Raw genomic sequence first — 14,680 nt, 5'->3', positions numbered from 1 at the left:
TCTCACAGCTTCCATGGCAGCAGGGTTCCCCACATCACAAAGGACAGATATTCACTGGGAACCCTTCTGGGGCTTTGATCTAACCCAATCTTCTCCTGCTGTAAATTAAGCCACATCCCCTCTAATCCCTGGGCATCATCCCTTTGAGACTTGCTAAGTGGTCTCTCATATGCCCCATCTCCTGGCAGGTGGCCGGCTGCCTGGCCAGCACTGCAGTCGCTGGAATCAGATCAGCCCCCCAGACCTGGCAGTACTGCCCTGGCCTGACTGCACTGTGTCCCAGACCACATGAGCCCAGGTGAAGGGGCTACTTCAGGTTCTCAACCGTGGATGCAGGTTCAAATCACCTGCGGGGCTTTTCTTTATTTTTGGTAGTTTATTTTATTTTTTAAAAATAGGTCAGGTGCAGTGGCTCACACTTGTAATTCCTGGCCCAGGTGGGAGGATCACTTGAGGCCAGGAGTTCAAGGCTGCAGTAAGCTATGATTGCACCTTTGCACTCCAGCCTGGGTGACACAGCAAGACCCTGTCCCTAAAAATAATAATATCAACTCTTGCACCCCCCCGCCCCGCAACTGCTGCTGGAAATTCTGATTTAATTAGAAGCTGGAAGATCTTTATTTTTCAATTGTTTAACATTACTATTATTAGCACCAACAGTAATGAAATGGAATAATAGCGAAAAATCTCACAAGCGTGCAAGCATTTTCTTGACCTTAGATCCACTCTTTGATGCCTCTTCCTCTTTGACCACACTGCCTGCACTCTCTGAATTCTTTAAGAGAATGTTGATGACTTGCTTAGTGCCACACAGCAGGTCATTAGTAAAGCAGAGATCCCAACAGGGTGCTGAGGCCTCCCGAGTACTGCCAGACCCTCTCAGTGGCCCGGACAGCGGTCAGTGCTGATTGTCTACACCCAGGAAGGAGGTGGGCTCAGGGGCTACACTGACTCATCCTGTGTCTGTGGGTGTACAACACACACACACACACACACAGATGAAACCACGCACACTACCCATTCTGATTTCATCCCTGACTCTCTCCTCTTTAGTCCTTTTGTTAATGGCCTGAAATACTTCCCACCCAAGTTTCAATATGTGCTGAGGTGCCATGCCATACCCTATGCTCTTAGAATATGAAAATAAATCAAGAATCAAGGAGCTCCAAGTTGGTGAAAGATCTATATCAGCAAACAGGTAGAAAACAATGAGAGAGGGATGATGCAGAATACAGGATGAGCATCCCTAGTTGGAAAATCCATAATCCTCCAAAGTCTGAAATGTTTTGAGCATTGGCATGATGCCACAGGTGGAAATTCCACACCTGACCTCATGTGATGAACCACAGTCAAAACACAGCCAAAAATTTGTTTCGTGCACACAATTATCAATCTACATAAAATCACCTTCCGGCTCTGTGTGTAAAGTGTATAGGAAACATAAATAAATTTCATTTTTAGACTTATGTCCCATCCCCAAGATATCTCATTATGTGTATGCGAATATTCCAAAATCCAAAAAAATCCAAAATCCAAAAAAAATCCGAAACCTAAAATGCTTCTGGTTGCAAGCACTTTAGATCAGGAATATTCACTCTGTGCTATGGACATTGAGAACTGGACACCCAGTTGCCTCTGGGTGGAGGAATGGGGGTGGGGGGGACTGCTAGTTCCAACAAAAGGGTTCATGATTGGTGGGGGGAAATAACAGAAGGAAATCAGGGAAGCAGGAGAGTGAAAGCTGACGGGGCCCAGGCATGCAGGACACACGGTTTGTATGACCAGGGCGGTGCACAGGATGAGGACTCCGGGGGTGGGGGACAGAGCTGGGGCTTCGACAGTGAATGGGAGATGGGAGATCAGAGCCAGACAGCCTACCCTGGGCAAGCAGGAGTTTCAGTATCAGCCTGTAGGTAACAAAGAGCCACTGGTGGTGGGGGGATCAGGGGGTGCGGTTTAAACAGGAAAGCGACAGAGCAGATTTGCAGTTGTGCCTGAAGAAAGAGTAGAAGGATGGGGTGGGATATAAGGCCGGAGGCACTTCAAGCATCACCCTCTGGCCAGCTTCCTCAGGCCAGCACAGAGTAGTGGGGGTGGCCAGGGTGCGTGAGGATGGAGGTAAAGCAAGAAACCGCATAAGCAACAGCCTCAGCTCTAACGTGTTATGTGTTTATTCTACCAGCCAGGCCATACCTTTCATCTCAGTCTTCCCAGAGTCGGGCGTGCTTCCAGGCTACCCAATTGTACCTCCCCCATCCCAGACTTCAAGTCATTAAATCTCAAACACTGAGTTTTTAAAACTTAAATCCAGACAGCCTCCGATTTCTCAAAATAGGATTTCTCAGAATGAGGTGAGGGCATGGGGATTGCACACTACAAGCTTCAAGTCAAATTACATTTTTGGATTATCCATTACTTGAAATTCTGCGGGTCATAGTCTTCTCCATGAATGTGAATATTCAAAGCCAGCTGTGGCTTGTGGACTGAGAGGGAATAACACAAAAAGCTACGTGTGTACAGCTGTGTAGAGTTCACCAGTCACTTCCGCAGCACGCCCTGTGGAAACAGAGCCAGGGAGACTGGCGACCAGGGCGAGGTTGGGGGTGGGAGGGCCAGGGCTTATCTGGCCCCAGGACCCCCGGATTCAGGGTCATAGTCATGGTTGGGGGTGGCAGGGCCAGGGCTTCTCTGGCCCCAGGACCCCCGGATTCAGGACCATAGTCACTTTGTGTAGACGCGGCACAAGGTTTGCCTTCTCGACTGGCCATCGCTCCCCAGGCCTCCCTTGATCCTAGACACTACCCGGCTCTGCTCGCCACTCCTCTCCCCTCACAGAGCCCCCAGAAACCACATTGCCAGAGGCCCACTCAATAGAAACACTTTGCAGAGAAACACCTGAAAGAAAATCTTATGAGCGATAATCAACAGGCAACATCAGCAGAGACGAATTAACTCCCCGTGTGGATGAGAGCCACGTGGTCCTGGCCAGATGCCAGCCAGCATCCTTAATCCCATTTGCTCTCAGTTATTAAAATGGTTTTCCAAGAAATGGCCCATCTCTGTAGTCGCACGCTAATGAACGGCAGTCAAGCAACTGAGAAACCTCACATCTTGGCGGTTCAACCCTCCATTCCTCCGGCTACTCACTGGCAAAGCCTCCACGGTGTCTTTCTGCAGCCCGGGCAGGAACTTCTTTTCCTCCTGGAGCGTTTACTTCTCACTCCTACCCCCAACTTCCACCAAAAATAAGCCATTCTACTCTCCTCCACTACACAGTTGGGGGCGGGATCTTCTTAGAAAGCTCTGAGCCCAGGGTCACAAAATAAGAGCTGTAGAATCACAAAAATCACAGTTTCTTTCAGCTGGGTGAGGACCTGAAGTTAATTCTAGGCAAATACCTTCCTCCCATAAATGAGAACACCGAGGCCCAGGGCGGGGGAGAGAGTAGGTTCGGAGATTAGGAGCAGCAGGCAGGTTGGAGACTGCCGTGGGTGCCATGGCATCAAGTCAGCATTCGCTCATTTAGCAAAGATTTACTAATCACCTCTGATGGGCTAGGGACTTGTACTTGCCACTGACATGCAGCATAAGTGGGATGCAGAGCCTGCCCTCAAGGAGATCACAGTCTGCTGGGGAGACAGATAGACACAAAAACAGATGCTGGAAATGCAGCATGGCGAGGGTGGGGCACAGACGGTGGGCTTTGCTCACCTCCAGAGAGCACGGGAGCCAGGTTGTGGGGCTCAGAAGGGCTGATGTGCCCAAGTCCTGGAGGTGTGCAAAGCCTGGCATAATTCCTGGGAGGAGCAGCTACTCTATACCTACTCATCACATACCTGGCATGCTTCTCATTTAACTCTTACCACAATGCCACCGGGTTGATAATACGATTACCATCATTTGTAGGAAAGGAAACTGAGGCAGAGAGAGGCTGAATGACTTGCTCAGGGTTACGCAGCCAGAAGTGGGAGAATCAGGGTTTGAATGTGCTCCTCCGGCTCCAGGGTCCTGTGCTTATCTCAGGTCATTCCGGGTCCTCAGTCTAGGACACCATGGGGAACCTCCTGCCGACTGGCCCGTTCCACACTCTGCAACGTGCAGCCTCAGGCCCCGAGTCACGTTTAATGACCTCAGATGCCTGGAAGTCCTGGCCCTGCTCTGAATTCCCCTGGCATTTCTAATCTAGGTATCTCCGAAGCCACCTTTGGAATTATTCCCAAGCAACACAGGATCCTGTGCCTTCTCTCTTTGGCCACGTGAAGCCAGTGCTCTGACCCACTGTGGAGAGAGACTGTACTTGGACTTGTTTTTCCCTCTCTCCCTGGGAGAGCCCGGAGTCATCTGCATGTTCTTGTCTGGAGCCCTCAGTTCCAAGAAGAGAAAGAGCTGCCCTTGATAAGCAGCTGCCTGTGCCCCGGGGTGCATTACCATGTGATCTCACATGATCTCATTTAAATCCTTCAGTGTCATTTGACACTTGCAACAACCCTGGGACAAAGGTGTTATTATCCTCCCCATCTAACAGGGAAAGAATTCACACAGAAGCAGACAATTCCAGTAACTCACTGCCAGTCTCAGCTACTCACTGGGGGAGCCAGGCTCAACCCCAGGCCTGTTTATCCCCATGGCTGGCTGGAGTTCAAGGCATCATCCATGCCCATGAAACAGAGCTGCGTGTCTATGTAGCCTGTGCCTTTGGCTTGAAGTTCGATGCTCTATCCAACGGAGCTAACCAACCATGGCCAAAAAGCAGTTGTCATGATAGCAGAAACCCATTACAACCCACGGAGGCTCTGAAAGATGCTTCAAGAATATGTTCCGTGAGTTGAAAGTGATGCCAAGCATTCTGCTCCCCTGGAAACAGCTGCCCAGGGCTTGAAGCAGCAAGAACAATCCCCAAACGCAGATCCAGCCTTGCACCGACCCTTCCAACTGCCTTCCCCCTCCCAGGCGATGACATACTCTGAGGCAGGAGGAGGCTGTCTTCCTGGGAAGAACAGTATGACATGACACCAGAAAGGACGATGCAAATGATCTCAGAATTGCACAAATTGGCCGGTTGCAGATTTCCTCCGGGTGAACAAGGCAATCCTAAAACGAAGCAATCTATTCAAGCCATTGTCAACAACAGCAACCAAAAGAAGCCTCAGTCCCCATCCTTCACTCATGGTTCCTAGAGTTCTGCCGCTGCTACGGATGACCTGTTCTGCGGTTGATTTTCTGAGGTAGGCAGTGGGTTAAGCGTATTACCATTTTTCCAGGGAAACAACTGCCAAATTGAGCTCGTTAGCTGGTGAGCATGTGTGGCATGCAAATCTTGTCCTGTCACTTTCCTGATTAAAATCCTTCAGTGTTTTCTCATTGCCTAAGGAAAATGTGTCCTCGACATAGTTTGCAAGGCCCTTGACCATGGAACCCAGACTGCATCTCAGGCCTCCCTTCTCTGGGTTCTCCCCTGGTCCTCTGCGGGCTCCTGTTTTTCAGCTGTGCCAAGCTCTCTGGACTCCTTCGGGCTGGGCCCTGACACTGGCTGTTTTTGCTGGATCCTCCCTCCATCTCTCCCTCCCCTCCTCTTCCAGTTTTTCAAGGCTCTGTTTAAAGTCCTGTCTTCAGGGAAGCTCTCTTGTTCTCAGGCTCTAAATAACAGTCTCTTACTCCCTCAGCCTCTGCTTCCTTTTCATAATATTTATCCCTCTTGTTTAGTGTCTGCTTCTCCAGCAGCCAGTAAATTCCAAGACAGTAGGCTGGCATCTCTTTTGTTCAGTGCTGCATTCCCAGCACCTAGCAAGAAGTCTGCTACACAGGAGGCACCCAAGAAATATGCATGGCATGGAGGAAGTCAGGAGAGACCACTCATGTAGCACTCCTGGTTCCAACTGGGTCCAGAACCTGGCCTCATGCTGAAAAAGAAGTAGCATCATCTGCGCGCCGTGCCCAGCATGCAGGTAACAGGCGCTGAGTGAGTGTACCTCCCTCCTGCCTCCAAACAGATCTTCCGTGTTTCGTGGTGACCCGCATACAGCTGTGTGTGCAACACACTATACAGACCATACAGACCATACAGCTGGGTGTGCAACACACTATTTCCACATCTCTAGGTTTTGCTCCTCATTCCTGCACAGATGTTTTCTTGGGAGGCCCAGTCCTTCCCTGAGCACAGAGAAGGACCCCTACAGTTCTGTTCTTCTGTTGCCTTCTGACTCATAATGCCATAGTGGTGCATGCCTCTGACATATTAATGGCAATTTCTGACAGTGGGGATTTGCTTGGTAATTTCCCGATAAATGTAGCCAAACAAGTCTTAAGCATTGATGCGGCTGTTATTGCCATCAAGATTAGGTTCTCAGCCTAGTCCCCACCCCATTCCCCTGGCCGGTCCCCAGAATGTGCTTCCAAGCCACTAACTCCGGTCATCAGAGAATAGGTTCTCCAAGAATACAAATTCAATATATTATTAACTGAAACTAAATATGACTAAAGGAATAATTCTCCCAGGAAAAGCAGCATGTGTTGAATTCCAAAGTAAAATAACACTTTGGATTATCTTCTGCCCTTCTCCCTGGTATGCAGAGCAGGCACTGGGCCTAGCACGCTAGGCACGGTCTCAAGGTCACCAGCAAGTTCTTGTGATTAGAAATGGATGCGGAGGCAGCCAGAAGGTGAGGCCCTGCCCGAGTGCCCCAGGTGGGTCTGTGGCTTCTCTCCAACTGAGGATCTTTTCATTCCAATGGAAAGACATACATGGGTGCCAGTTAGTCACAGCATGCCAGAGGGCTAGGAGATGGGTTTTAAGATCTCCACAAGCCAGTTTTGAAGCCCTGAAAGAGTCAATGAACCAGAGCCCTGAAGCAGGCCACTTCTGCCCAGGGCTTTTGGAAAGCTCTGCAAGTGAGTCACCTGAAGTGCTGCCCCAAACTCTGGGCCAGGCCCTGCAGCCCAGGAGCCTGGGCCGCTGCTGCCCTTGGCTCCAACTGTGGTGCCTGCTGCCCTCAGGGCCTTTGCAGACCCTTGGGCCTCCACTTTGTCATCTAAATGTGCTTCTCAAGGACAGAATTGCAATCCAGAGCAGAATGGCTATTGAAGCAGCAGTTATCACTAGAATTTCACTGTGCTTTGTTTTTTTCAAACACATTTTATATTGATTTCACTTCATTCTGAGTTGTCTCCTTTTCAGCAGAAGAAGATATAGAGTCTCACAGTGACTTGCCCAAGATCACGTCGTTAGTAAGCAGCAGTGCCGGGAGTTGACTAGGTTCTTTGGCTCCAAAACTCACGTCATGCGGCAGAGCTGTGTGGCGGCTGATGGTTGCCTTTGGAAATGGGGATAGCAGGAGCCTGGGTCTGGTGACCCGCATGCTAGGGCTTTCTCTGCCCCGTTTGCTCCAGCTGCTCTCTAGCCTTAGGTGTCAGCTAATGGTTGGCACACTCCCTTTGGCACTTCTGTTGTGAGAAATGACTTACTGCCAGCTTTAAAAAGGGCGCTGGGCCTCCCGGAGCACTGTCATTCTCTGAAAATGACAGGCTGCCCCCCACCCCATCATGGAATTCACATATAGCAGGAAATTCAAGCATGTTCTCTTTCTGTTTCTAGGGCTTAGTGACTGAGATAAGCCAACAAGCAACATAGCTCACCACCCCCTCTGACAGAGGTTGTGTTGCAGAGCCGGGCTAAGAACTGTGGCTGGCCCTCGGGATGAGATGGGTAGAGCTGGAGCTAGTAGGCAATGGCAGAGGGAACTTACTTTCTTGAAATTTAGGCAAGAGCAGGCCCAGCCTAGCTAGACACTAATAACCACTGAGTTCCATGATGCCTGCTGTCTCTGCTATATTGCTGCTACCTAGTTCAGGGCCTGGAGCCTATTAAGTATCCAATACTGGAATGTGTTGTGTCTGAGCCTTTGCTGAATATGGACTAATTGCTTCCAATGGGACGGGGACATTGGAGGCTGCAGGCCTGGAGCTCAGCACATCCACTATGGTTAGACACGTACTGAGATCACCTGTCCTCGGGAAGTCAGACTTATGTTGGAAGTCACCAGACAACAAAATAAGAGTCTGGGTATAATATGCCACAGCCTGGCGGTCTAGGGAAATCTAGGTGCCCCCAGGTAGAGCTGTACTCAGAAACAAGATATCTAAAGAGATGCTAGTCAGGAACCCAGGCAGGTAGCAGGGGTCCTGAGAAATGTTTCTTCAGGAAGAGGGCTCCTAAAACCAGGCTGGGGCCCTCAGTGTTGTAGTGAGGGGATTTGCAAAAACAAGACAGAGTCCCCATACTATGTGAGATCAAGGAGATCAAGGCAGGGCACATGCCAGGTGATCAGAACTGCCCCTAGGCCAGGGACAGACTCCAGGCCAGGTGAACACGGTGCAGAGACGGGCCAAGATGTCTGGCTTAATTTCATGCCACTACTGAGGTCTGAAGTGAGGTGGAGTCTATAGGTGGGATTGCAGGTATGACGTCAAGGGGAGAGGGAGCCTTCGGAGATGGGTCCATGGAGGGCCTGGCTAAGGCCTCATTTCCGCCCACAGAGTTGACAGAGGCTTGGGTCTATCTAGGGTAGATGGCCTCCATGGGGTGGTTTTTATGAAAGTAAAAAAAATATTGGCATCTCCCAAGGAGCACAAATAGAAGAGGCTGGAGCCTGCAGGTCCTGGGTGGGGGGCAGGTGCTCATGGGCACATTCCATGGGATCAAGCAAGTGCTGGGTCAGCTGCCACTCTGTTACCAGCCACCCGCACCCTGCTGTCTCCAGGCAGGTCTCCGCCCTTGGAGCTTGTGGTTTAGGAGGGGAGAGAAACCATGCCTCTGTGGACTTCAGAACAAGCACAGAGTGGCCTCTGTACAGACAAGCCCAGATGCAATCACAAAAGATGACCACATTTTGGGAGAAGGGAGTTGGGAATAGAAGGGCAAAGTTCCCCAGAGCAGGGGAAGAGTGACAGGCGAGAAAGTCTCTAAAGGGTTTTGTACAGCCTCAAAAATGTAAAAGAGGCAAAGAGTCGAGGAAAAAACAGGTTTTATCAGTGAAGTCATCTTTATAGCATCTCTGTTGTCATTCGAGACCGCATCTCATGCACTGACTTCCATTCAGAGGCTGTTCAAAGCAGAGATTGCTTATTTCCCACTGAATCGGAGGGAAATAATTCCCACTGGAGCATTCGCCTGAGCAGGCGGGAGGAGGCTGCTGTGGAACTGATCCCTTATGCATTACAGGCTTCCCTTCTGCAGCCCAGGGGCAGGGAGGGGTGGTGGTGGGGCAGCCCAGGGCTTGTACCACTCCAGAAAGCTAAAGATGGGGGTGGGTGCGGGATAGGCCCCTGGGATGGCTCTTTTCTCCTCTGATGGCCAGAGAGGCCCGAAAGATTGCTGGGCCTTTGCTCATTCTGGTCCTCCCCTAAGCCTCCTGCCCCAGCAGCCTCCCCACGTCCCAGAGTGTCAGGGATGCCTGCAGGCCCCAAATGCCTGGAGCTCCCAGGAGGCCATCATCTTGACCGCTCCACTGGGCTCCTGACAATGTGGGATTTTGCTGGTTGACCATGGATGGGATCCTACACCAGGTTGAATGAGCTTCCTGCCCAAGGTTAAACCAAGTCAGTAGGCAGAATCCAGGGGACCCCAACTCTCACTACAATGGAAACCAACTCCTGAGTTCTCGAATGCCCCCGAAGGAGCCCCCACTCCAATGTCCTCCTTCAATCTCCTCTCTCCTCTAATACACCTGCTTCTGTCCCCTCTTAAGTTTCTCTATTTTTCTTCCCAATACATGTACACAGAAAGCATTAAATAATTTTCACTCTGTTTTTCTCTAGGTATAAAAAAGACAGTCTTAGCCTCTGGGCCTGAGGCTTGGAAGAATCAGTGCAGGGCAGGGGAGGGCACATTAACTGGGACTTGAGATCTTGGCCCACCTCAGCTACCAAATGGCTGGGGTAAGGCCTCTGCGTGTAACTCCCAAGGCTTCATGGAATTGACAGAGTCCATGGACATCAGAAGGTTATGGAAGTGCAGAGGCCATTGCTATTGGGTTCAGTTATCATTATCCAGGGGCTCTGCCATCACCAGCACTCCCCAACCACGCAAAGCCAGGCCCAAGGTCTCCCCTGCATCTTCCTTCTTCCTGGATCCCATCAGCTCCACCCATCATCTCTAAATGGCCACTCTTCCTTCCTCCACCTGGAATGTCTCTTCCCAGGTAGGTGACATAGATGAGAATCATGGTCTTGGAAGCTAAAGCATAACCCAAGACCAGACCAAATCAAAACACTCCACCACGCCCTGCAAAGTACATTGCATTTCCATCCTTCACAGATTCCGCTGTTACCACGCCCTGACCAAGGCTGGACATTATCCTAAGCAGTCTCCAGGCTATGCATGGCCTGCCATTCTGGCACACTCTTGGTTAGCTCCTGTCCCCTACCCCAGCTCCATGACCTCCTTACCCTCTAAGGCAGGACCCCTCAGAGTCCATGGGGGAGATGCTCTTAGACCAGCCCTGACCTCCCTGCTGGGGAGCAAACGTGAACCCACGTAGGTGCTGCTGCCCTTGAGTCTCCACTCCATGGTGGCCTCTGGCTTCCCCCCAGCCCTCCCACTTCACAGCACCAGGAACCAGCCATCCCACCAGTTTGTTCTCATGTGTGTTTATTGAGCACCCACGGAGTCCGTGGAACTATGCTCAAGGTTCAGAGCCACAGTCCAGTCAAAAGGAGACCAGAACTAGTACAGAGAATGTTTCATAGCTGCTTAACATCTGGTAAGGGGTGGGGAAGGGGCGAACTAATCACAAAACAAATTCCTATTCAAAAGCAACAGAATCTCCTCTGAGAGTAATATATATTCTAGGCACACGCGCACGCACACACACACACACCCCTCTGAGAGAACACCTAGGTCTACCCACTTGGTTGTATATGCACGCATATACAGGTGTTTGTGGGTAAATATCAACTATGCTGCCCACATTCACACATGCACGCACACGCACACCACCGCACACACAGATAATCTGGCTTATGCTATCAAAGATGCTATGTCTCCAGGTTCTAGTGGAAGCAATCTGTCCTAGACACCCGCAGCATGCAAAACTCAGAAGACCCGGAGAGTCACAGTTAAGGAGGAGACGGGGAGACGCGAATACGTTTCCACCCTCGGGGCCCAGCCACAGCACGCCAGGTCGCTCTTTGTTGGCAACACAAAGCCTTCGTGAAGGGCTACCAGGGCAGAGCGGAGGAGCTGGAGGCCTTCTGTCCAGTGGCAGAGCCCACGGGAGCCCTGGGGAGTTCACCAATCTTCAAGGCAGAGTTGAAAACTCTGGTTTTCAAGTGTGTAGTCCTGCAAACGGTATTCTTTGGGACGGCATGGCAGATCGAGGTGAGAGTTCCTTTTCTCGTTGCTCTCTGCAGCTTCCCACGTGTGCTAACGCATTTTGTAGTCATTAGATACAGATGTTTCACACAGCTGTCCCTTAAAATCCAAGTCTACTGTGAAATCGAGGTCTCGCTGCAAGGCAGAGAGAGAGCGAAGGGTCAGGCGGCCGTCTGGGTACGAAGCCACAGCCCCACTCTCTGGCACCACCTGCTCCTGGAACCACAGGGATGGGTAGCACCAGCATCTTAAGGCTTTCTGGCTAAGGGGTTCCCCTGAGCAGCCCACAGGAATCCATTCTGCTGCCTCCTTGTCCTCACAGGAAGTTCTTCCATTTCTCCCTAAATCCTTCCTGCTCTAATAACAAAATGTTCCGAGTTCATCCTGGAAGTAAACTGATTGGGGTGGTTGAATGTTCTGTCAGGTGACCCTCAGAGCACTCTGCAGACGCTTTTAGCACTCATGCCCACACCTGGGGCTGCCCAGAAAGCGCCAGCCAGTCTCCCTCGCACCAGGCCAGCTGAAGAAATGCACGCCAAACATCCTCCAGCCACCAGGAGCTTATCTTCTGGCCCAGCTCTTACTAAATGAGGTAGGACCCATTTATTTGAAAGCCCCTCACAGGAAGAGCTGGAATCTGTCTTCAAAGCCAAGGCAGTCCAGAATTGGACCCAGGGAAAACCTCTATTTGTGGAGTTTTGAGGGGTCAAGCCTGAGTCCCTCAATTAGGCCTAGTCATGTCCACATGTGGCTACCGACTGCCTCCCTCAGTAAGTTTCTGACTATTCATGAGACACTTAAGAACCCGGGCAAGTGGGTCCTGAGCGAGCCAGCTCCATGGGGCCCTTCTCCCTTATGTCCTTATGTCCCTCGGCACTTACCACATTTTTGGCATTTGGCTTCATGGATATGGTCCCGTAGATTTCCTCCCCCCTCCGGACAGTGAGGTAATCTTCCAAGTAGAAGACGGTCTGCTTCCAGTGGGTGTAGGGAGCATCAGGGGCTGAGGGGTGAAAGAACAGGGGAGGTGGGAAGAAAGAGTCAGAGACGAAGTCTCCAAAGGGATGAGGCTGGGACCCTGCATAGAAGTTGCTGGGCTTCCCCTGGGACTCACTGAAACCACCCACCCCAGTACTCTTGTTGGGTCAGGTGCACAGTCCTTATAGCCTGCCTCCAAGCCCCATCAGAACTCCCTCTCAGTCCCAGTGGCCTCTCCTCCCATCACATCCCCATCTCCTCAGTGCTGGGGATCAGAAGACAAACAACCCGATACTACAAGTTCATAGCAAGGGATGGATGAGGAATACCCTGTCACCCACTAAATGCATGGACATACATGCATCTGAAGATGCTGCTGTTTTTAATTAGTTCAACAGAATGAAGATCTTCAGACAGTGTGGGGAAGAGATTTGTAGAGTAGGCCCTCCTATCTCCCCTTAAATGACATCATTCATGCAAACTCCACAGCTAAACCAGTTTCCCCAGATCCACTGATATGGCAGGTACTTGGTCCTCAATCTTACAACTAGCTTTCCCTGCTGGGCACACATAGTGGGTCATAGCTGTAACCTCAGCTACTCAGGAAGCTGAGGCAGGAGGACTGGTTGAGCCCAGGAGTTCAAGACCAGCCTGGGCAACATAATGAGAAAACTAGGCGAGTGTGGTAGCACACATCTGTGGTCCCAGCTACTCAGGAGGCTGAGGCAGGAGGATGCATTGAGCCTGGGAGTTCAAGGTTGCAGTGAGCTATGACTATACCACCGCACTCTAGCCTGGGTGCAAACCAGTGAGTGAGACCCTGTCTCAAAAAAAAAAAAAAAAAAAAAAAAATAGCTTTCCCTGCCTGCTTCTCTGTGCACGGGGAACTAAACCTAGCATCTTGGCCCAGACCTGCTGTAGGGTTTCAGGTGTATCTTCCTAACCAGATCAGAAAGAAATGAGGGATGGTTCTTGTTCCACAGCCCTAATGCTGGCCCACAGCTCATTCATCCTGCATGACCCAAAGCCATAGTGGTACTTGCGCCTCCCCCATATCTGCCATTGAGTCTCTTCCCTCCCCTCTCAGCACACGATACATTCTCCAGTTAAATGTGAGGAGTTCTGCCTCAGAGGCCACCGTCCTCACCAGCAGCTGTCTCTGAAATCCTTCCTCTCCCTCCTTTCCAGCCTCTCTCTTCCTCATCCTTCCTCTGGGAAGCCTTGCCTGACCCGCAAAACCTGGACTGAGAGCTCCCAAGGCACCCTGAGCTTCTGTTATTGCGGTGCCTGTCACACAAGATAAATGCCTTCCCCCCATCCCCGTTTGTCTGCATCCTCCATGGACTGCAAGTTCCATGAGGGCAGGGACCGGGCCAGCCTTGCTTCCTCAGTGCCTGCCTCTGTGCTTGGTAGATCTACGAGTATTGAATAAATGAATGATGGTAAGAACCCAAAGAGCAACTGTCTGTAGTGCTTCAATGTACTCGTACTGGAGTTCAATGTACTCCAGTTACCCTGGAGGCCTTTGGAATCTACAGACTGCAGAAGAACCCATCTTATTACAGGAAGTTCCTCTTGGTTTGGGCTGTTGCATTCCTCTACCAGGATTTCTTTTTTTTTTTTTTTTTTTTTTTAGGACCAAGGATAAAGATGAGAAGACTTGGGGATAAGATAAGGGTCTTCAAAACACTTCAAAAGCTGTCACATGGAAAGACTTATATGTGGCCTTATCATGGCTTTGGGGGCAGAACAAAGGCTAGTCACTAGGCATCATTAGAAGGCAGATTTTTAATTTACCAAGAATTAGAGCTGTCCCACAATCATATGAGCCACCTGAGGTCCACCCTGGCAGGTGTTCACACAGCGCCAACTGGGGCTTGATCATGCACTGACTCAGACCAGGTGACCTCTAAGAGCTTTCAAAACCCCAAGGCCAATTTTAACAGCACTGAAGAGTCTGTCTTTCTCTGCCCTTCACAATGAACTGGCTTGATCAAATGTCAGTGGTTTGGAGAGAGACTCAAGTAGCCCTCCGTGTGTGCATTTGGGAAATCGATGCAAACTCAAGGTCATGGGGAGAAAGTGCAGCCTGCACATTTGGAAAGGGAAGGAGGATCATGAATGTGCAGTCTATCCCTTTCAGACCCTGCCTGGGTTCCTGAACACATCCAGCCTTTCTGGCCTTCAGGGCATACTGCTGTCTGCAGACAAAGTCCACCTGCTCCCAACAACTGTCTCTGCCAGCTACCTCTAAATAGTCAAAAGATAGTTCCTGGTTATGTGTGGAGACTGTCAGTGTATGACTGACAGCACTCTCGCCCCCACTTCCACCTA

The 14,680-nt window shown here is 50.7% G+C and overlaps 1 protein-coding gene across 3 annotated transcripts in view; it reads right to left on the bottom strand.

The window, feature by feature from the left end:
* Window positions 1-10,628: 10,628 nt before the first annotated feature.
* PRMT8 (protein arginine methyltransferase 8) overlaps window positions 10,629-14,680 on the bottom strand; it is a 168,042-nt gene continuing 163,990 nt past the window's right edge. For all 3 annotated transcript variants that reach the window (XM_055095260.2, XM_034935198.3, XM_003820345.6), the window contains exons 9-10: window positions 12,250-12,371; window positions 10,629-11,503 (exon numbers count right to left, since the gene is read on the bottom strand). In XM_055095260.2, coding sequence (XP_054951235.1) covers window positions 11,420-11,503; window positions 12,250-12,371 — 206 coding nt within the window. In that variant the 3' untranslated portion in view covers window positions 10,629-11,419. The remainder of the gene's footprint in view (window positions 11,504-12,249; window positions 12,372-14,680) is intronic.

This window comes from Pan paniscus, chromosome 10 (assembly GCF_029289425.2).
Source record: "Pan paniscus chromosome 10, NHGRI_mPanPan1-v2.0_pri, whole genome shotgun sequence".
Lineage (NCBI taxonomy): Eukaryota > Metazoa > Chordata > Mammalia > Primates > Hominidae > Pan > Pan paniscus.
This window is presented reverse-complemented; position numbering and strand designations above follow the sequence as displayed.